General features: G+C 38.1%; 1 protein-coding gene across 1 annotated transcript; it reads left to right on the forward strand.

The window, feature by feature from the left end:
- The first annotated feature begins 581 nt into the window (after positions 1–581).
- LOC115451736 (calcium-transporting ATPase type 2C member 1) lies at positions 582–6,451 on the forward strand. The gene is made up of 5 exons (XM_037445242.1): positions 582–604; positions 1,577–1,766; positions 2,820–2,948; positions 3,608–3,845; positions 4,429–6,451. Exons 1-5 carry the CDS (start codon positions 582–584, stop codon positions 4,563–4,565), a joined length of 717 nt encoding a protein of 238 aa, XP_037301139.1. The 3' UTR covers positions 4,566–6,451.
- Positions 6,452–6,851: the final 400 nt, after the last annotated feature.

Consider the following 6,851-nt stretch of genomic DNA (forward strand, 5'->3'; position numbering starts at 1 on the left):
TTTATTTGATGTGCCACTAACCAGACTTGTGTCTGAAACATCTTTTAGAAACTACTGAAACATACATTTTATGAAGCTCAGTATAAGTCTTACATTTACACGAATATTTTTTCCAATGATTATAAATGTTCGATGTACTTTACAGTAAGCGTCTTCTACAGGGTGACGCCAAAACACAAACTGACAATAGTGAAGTCGTTGCAAAGGCTCGGCAATATTGTTGGCATGACGGGTTAGTAATAAATCATAAATATTTATTTTATAAATTAAGTGTCCCCGACATTATCGATAACGTGAACAAACATCGATATATTAAATCTAAGTTGTATTGATGGAAAACATAAATTCCTAAATTTAAAATATTAGACCAATATTCCAACTAATATCGATCATTATTATTTTTGGGATAAAGTATCACTGCCGATTTCGATTATAATCGATGTCCATACTATATCGATTGTATTTTTTAGGTGATGGAGTTAATGACGGGGTGGCTCTGAAACGTGCCGATATCGGTATAGCTATGGGCAAGAACGGTACTGACGTGTGTAAGGAAGCGGCTGACATGATCCTCGTGGACGATGACTTTAGTACCATCATGTGAGTGATCAAAATATAGAAGTTTTTATAAACACGTTACGAATAAGTAGGGCGCCTGAAGTACAGTGATTTGGCCGGAACTATTCTTGTACGGTTATACATATTATTTCGCACTTTACATAATATCAGCCTGTATTATATACTGTCACAGTGTTGGGTACGGGCCTCCTTTATACTGAGAGGATTAGGCCTTAGTCCACCACGCTGGCCTAGTGCGTGTTGGTAGACTTCACACACCTTCGAAAATTCTAATAAAGAATTTCTCAGGTATACAGGTTTCTCACGATGTTTTCCTTCACCGTTAAAGCAAGCGATAAATTCACAAAATACACACATATTTTTTAGAAAAATAAGATGTGTGTGCCCTTGAGATTTGAATCTGCGGACATTCGTCTCGGCAGTCCGTTCCACAACCAACTAGGATATCGCGCACAACTTTTACATAGCACGCGTCAATTATTTATAATATTGTAATAATTCGTTAGTTCACAATCATACCGCGTCCACGTCGCACATAGTATCATTCATTGTTATCACCATTTGTGAGCTCAATAAATCAGTCAAAAGCAGTTTAAAGTGTTTTAATTAAATAAGTCAAATAGGTCTTCGGACAGCATCCAAACATCTTTTTGGTCCTTCGAGCTGGATATGAACCAGCGACCTACGGTTCCGGCTTGAAGGACCAATTCCTTTCCGTGGAGGAATCTATTAGTCTACGTGTTTTACCCACGAAATACATTGACGCAAGTGTAATAAATTTTAACATTTTTTCCTCCAAAACATCGTGAGGAAACCTGCACATCTGAGAAGTTCTCTATAGGAATTTCGAAGGTGTGTGAAGTCCACCAACCGCACTAGGCCAGCGTGGTGGACTAAGGCCTAATCCTCTCAGTAGTAGAGGAGGCCCGTGCTCAGCAATGGCCAAGTATATAATACAGGGCTGTATTTTATTATTGTTATTATTTTTTTCCTCCAGTGCGGCGATCGAGGAGGGCAAGTGCATCTTCTACAACATCCGCAACTTCGTCCGGTTCCAGCTGTCGACGTCGATCGCGGCGCTGTCGCTCATCGCCCTCGCCACGCTCATGGGCGTCCCCAACCCACTCAACGCCATGCAGATACTGTGGATCAACATCATCATGGACGGTAGTACCATGCACTTATCTGTATAAAGATGTGGATGACTCTGTGGTCATCTCCACATTGCGTTCCTAAATACCACATACCCATCTTATAATAACACTATAAGTTACTTTACATTGCGTTACTATATGAAACCAAATACTCGTCGTCTAGAAATAACACTATAATAAGTTACTTTAACCGTAGATGTAATAAAAGAGTAGTTTTCGAACAAAATAAATAACAACAAAAATTTGTTTACGTGCCCCAATTGCAACAATTTCTACTCTAAGAGATGTCGTCGGAGCGGCAACGTCGTACTTATAGTCAGAATTCTACTTGAGTGTAGTTGGCCTGAATTTAGTCACGAGCCGCAGTACATACATGTGTCGACGTTTATAAACGTTTGAAGTTAGTCACGAGTGAATTGGTTTCGTCTGCGGATTTATTTTACTCTATTGAAACACTCTTTATTTATATAAAATAATTCAAGACCTAATTTTGGCGTATGTTAAATAAAAAATATTTGATTAATTGCATAAGTATTTTATACATTTTGTTTCACCTTTAAACAGGATAATAAACAAGTATTGACAAATAAAGATTTAAATTCACTCTAGTTAGTGATTAGTTCTCGCAGTTGAAGAAAAACGTAAAATAATTGTATGCATGGATATTTCGGCCTTTAAAATTTCGTCGTATTAAATTTAAAGGCCGAAATATCCATGCATAGTAAGTATTTTTCCGTTTTTCTTTCAACTGCGAGAACTAATCACTAACTAGACGTGAATTTAAATTCTTTACTTGTCAATACTTATTTAATAGCTGCAAAGGTGGTAAATAATATGAAATCTCTAAAAATTATAATTTTTTACTACCATTAAACAGTCAATACCATTAAATAACTTTGTCCGGACAGACTGGATATGAAACCATGATTATTTTTACCTACAATTCTTTAGCCTTTACAGATCCATTGTGGAATATAGACCTAAATAAAATTCAGTAGGTGCCAAAAAATTTTTACCTACACAGACTCTTAAAATTATAATGTTCTTCCCAGGTCCCCGCTCAGTCGTTGGGTGTGGAGCCAGTAGACCACGAGGGTGGTCGTCGCCGGCCCCCGAGACACCTCGCGCCGCATCATATCCCGAGGGCTGCTGTTCAACGTGCTGCTGTCCGCCGCGATCATCATCGCCGGCACCTTGTGGGTGTTTAATAGAGAGGTGAGAATATCGATATGTATTATATCATTTAGCTTGACAGTAACCTGTCAGTCACAGAAATGGCTCATAGATGTATTGAAATCAATTGTTAAATTGATTAAATCTGTATAACATCGCATTAGTATTATGGTGTTATAATATATGTATAAATAAATAAATAAAAAACCAGAACATTATGTGACTATGTGTTAATCCAAGATATGGTCTACCTTTATGCCAAATTCGTTTAGCGGTTTGTGCGTTTACTTCTGACAAAAAATGTAAATATTTTCTCAGTCGTTCGCATATACATTACAGAAAGGATTTTTACGAATAATACCATTAATTTCAATAAATACAAGCGGCGATAGCCTAGTTGGTTGTGGAACGGACTGCTGAGACGAATGTCTGCAGGTTCAAATCCCAAGGACACACATCTCTGACTTTTCAAAAAAATATGTGTGTATTCCTTGTGAATGATCGCTTGCTTTAACGGTGAAGGAAAACATCGTGAGGAAACCTGCATACCTGAGAAGTTCTCTATATGAATTTGAGGGTGTGTGAAGTCACTAAGCCATCGTGGTGGACTAAGGCCTAATCCTTCTCAGTAGTAGAGGAGGCCCGTGCCCACCAGTGGGACAGTATATAATACAGGGCTGACATTATACCATGAATTCCAGATGTCGGACAACAAGATAACGCCGCGCGACACGACAATGACGTTCACCTGCTTCGTGCTGTTCGACATGTTCAACGCCCTCTCGTGTCGATCGCAGACCAAGTCCGTGTTCCAAGTGGGCTTGTTCTCGAACAAGATGTTCCTGATAGCGGTGACGCTGAGTCTGGTGGGACAGGCGCTGGTCATCTACTTCCCGCCGCTGCAGAGGGTCTTCCAGACCGAGGCTCTGACTTCACACGGTACTTTATTTATTTGAACAGCCAACAAAACATACACCTTACATAGTTTTTTCAACAATTCAGTAAGTGATTGCTGCAGTACTGTTTTAATTACAGGCTGTCACAGCATGAACATATTAACACATAACAATATAATTGGCTGCACCATAAGTGCAGTATATTCTAAATATAAGACAAAATATAAAACTAGATTTGGGTTTCAACAAGCGAATTCAATATTTTCTTTTTGAAGATAGGAAGCGAGTCATTAAATAAATTAAATTAGTAATTAAGTGTTGCTATAACAACGGGGAATACCAGATTTATGTATCTTGGTCAAATAATTATTGAGATATTGGTAATCCAATTTTCGATTTCTATACCGAGTTTTCATACTGAATGGTTGAATTTTATAGATGTAGCAGGATATGCAATTTAGTTTCAGATTTGATACATTGAACGCGGTGCTTCACGGCAAAATATATTAATACATAGTAGGGCTATATGATTGCGCATTTACGCAACCATCCCTCGACTTTTATATACCCCAATCTCCTCTACCATTGTTATCCTCTCCAGTGTATTTTTTTTTATTTTATTCCAGACATAATGTTCCTCATTTGCCTGACGTCGAGCGTGTTCATAGTGAGCGAAGTGAAGAAACTTATCGAACGCACGTTGAAGAAGCGATCGTTCGGCAAGTTCTCGACGAAGGCCCACGACGCGATGGACTTCGTATGACACAAGTCCGAGGAGAAAGTGCAGTAAGTACCCACCATGCGGACTGTGGGCGTGGCCGCGACCGCTGCCGGCCTGACAGCGCCTGTCACGCTGACAGCGACTGTCACGCTGACAGCGCCTGTCACACTGACAGCGACTGTCGCGACGGCACCGACGCGGCCTCGAGGCAGGACGGGTGTGACCGAAGCGGTTGCGAGTTTAGTGAACAGTGCCAGTGCCGCGGACCTTACTCCATATACGATGGAAAATCGATATTCCTATACGTTTGTAGTTTATTTATTTCGCGTCGTATTGTTGTTTGTGCGTGGCTTACATTTTTATCGATTAATTTATTTTTATTATAATATGTAGTAGTGAGGTAAGTGGTAATTGTGTTTGATCAAATCATGTCGGGCCGACTGTTTAAGACCGCATTTATTGTGTTACCAACTTTGGTCGAAAATTATTTGTACAAGTTTTGGCCTAAATTGTAGGCAAACGTCTAAAGTGTAGTCTGTGTAATTTAAAAGTACATATTAATGAAATAAATGTATACTCATAATAAGATCCAAGAGGTTCTAATGTAATATCGATTATCTCATCGATACAATGACAATGTCGATATAACCGTCGGCACGACACGATACAGTGGGTAATGACCGGTGCGTGCTTTATAAATAATGTAGCAAAATTGTATTATTAGCGAAAATTATAAAATGTCGTGAAAGTTACAGATTATGTATTATGTGAAGGGTTATTGTCTGTGGTAAATCGATATAATCCCAAACCTCGGATAATATCCTTATGAATGTATACAAAATAGAAAATTGATAAATTGCTTTACAAATATCGTTTATTCACAGCTTCGATATCGATAAATATCTATGTAGAAGTGAAACTCTATGCATATACTTTGTCGATGCTATTTCTGAAGGCATCACTCTGTTGTTAAGTTTCTTTAGGATGATTATTGTGAGATGATGTAGAATGAAAAATATATAGCTTCATATTAGAAATGAAAATATTTGGTGTAAGACTACGTTAAATAGGTATGTCTATTAGAAGTTCTCTAGAATGTCTTTACGATTGTCGACTCTATCGACTATGTATTAAAAGCTATATGTATGTATTATGACGTTACAAAAGTATATTGTCAGTGGAACCGTTTGAGAACTGCGGTTTGTGTTAAACTTCTCATCGCAGTATCACGATTTTATAATAGATTCTACATTTCATCTACGCTAGTGCTATATGGGCTTTAATTCATTTCAAGATATTCATAAATAAATTTCATGTAATTAGAATTATGATAAAAGTATTTCAATAGCAGTATGCATTTGTAAAAATAATATCGCATCATTCCGAACGATAAATTATTCTATAGACACGCTAGGTACTTGCATTTTTGCATCGACAACATATAAACGCACTCACGTCTATTTCATAGATTTAAAGGTAATATATCGCATGTACATATACGCGTATCCCTTATTCATAGACGTTATTTATCTATCGGAGCATTGCTCTGATAACAAGTCTGTTTCTCAGTGCTGACGGCATGAGCCTTCACAGTGTGTAGACACAGCCGTTGTGATTGGCTAATATTGAGATACAACTTGAATCTAGTTAGCTGTCGAATAAACAAAGCTGAGAAACAGATTTTGTTATCACAGCAATGCTCCGATAGATAAATAACGTCTATGAATAAGGTGGGTAGATGATTCGATTTTAATTTATTTTTATACCACGAGGTAAATACGAGTATTATGTGTTGTGTCGTATACACTAGCTGACAGTACTAAAAGTACACGATATTCACTGCTTTAAATGTATTTCGCTTATCAGAATATGTATTACCGCCATCGGTGATTGTGATGTACAAAAATAGAAAGAAATTAAGTGCTTTACAGAAATGCATTCTTATTTAAGGGTGGATTACTTAAAGCTGGTACACAAGACTTTAATATTGTGTGTAGGGTCGGCATGACAACGGAATGCTCTCGCGTCAATAAAGAAAAAAATATAGCACAGTTTTTGTTTGCATCTTTTTTTAAATTTGCACCGCTGAGTAACCTCGCTGTACCCGTTGGTAAGTGGAGCGGGGTCCAAAAGAATGCCTACTGACGAGAGATGATTACCCCTTAACAGTCGACACAATAATGCCGGCCTGTTCAAACCGGATGTAAACAGGCTCATCCTGGATCGCGACACATAGTGCCACTATGGTGGGTTTTAACACGTTGTGTACGGCGGTCGCTATCCGGGCCGATATAAAATATAATCAGCTATGTATTTCCTTCAATTATG

Source organism: Manduca sexta, unplaced genomic scaffold (genome assembly GCF_014839805.1).
Source record: "Manduca sexta isolate Smith_Timp_Sample1 unplaced genomic scaffold, JHU_Msex_v1.0 HiC_scaffold_1373, whole genome shotgun sequence".
Lineage (NCBI taxonomy): Eukaryota > Metazoa > Arthropoda > Insecta > Lepidoptera > Sphingidae > Manduca > Manduca sexta.

Bases quoted from the DNA above. Each gene is read 5' to 3' on its own strand.
- LOC115451736 (XM_037445242.1), top strand. From the start codon at position 582: ATGACTTTAGTACCATCATGTGA. The intron at 2,949-3,607 runs GTGAGAATATCG...CATGAATTCCAG, and splicing joins TGTGGGTGTTTAATAGAGAG to ATGTCGGACAACAAGATAAC. The intron at 3,846-4,428 runs GTACTTTATTTA...ATTTTATTCCAG, and splicing joins CGAGGCTCTGACTTCACACG to ACATAATGTTCCTCATTTGC.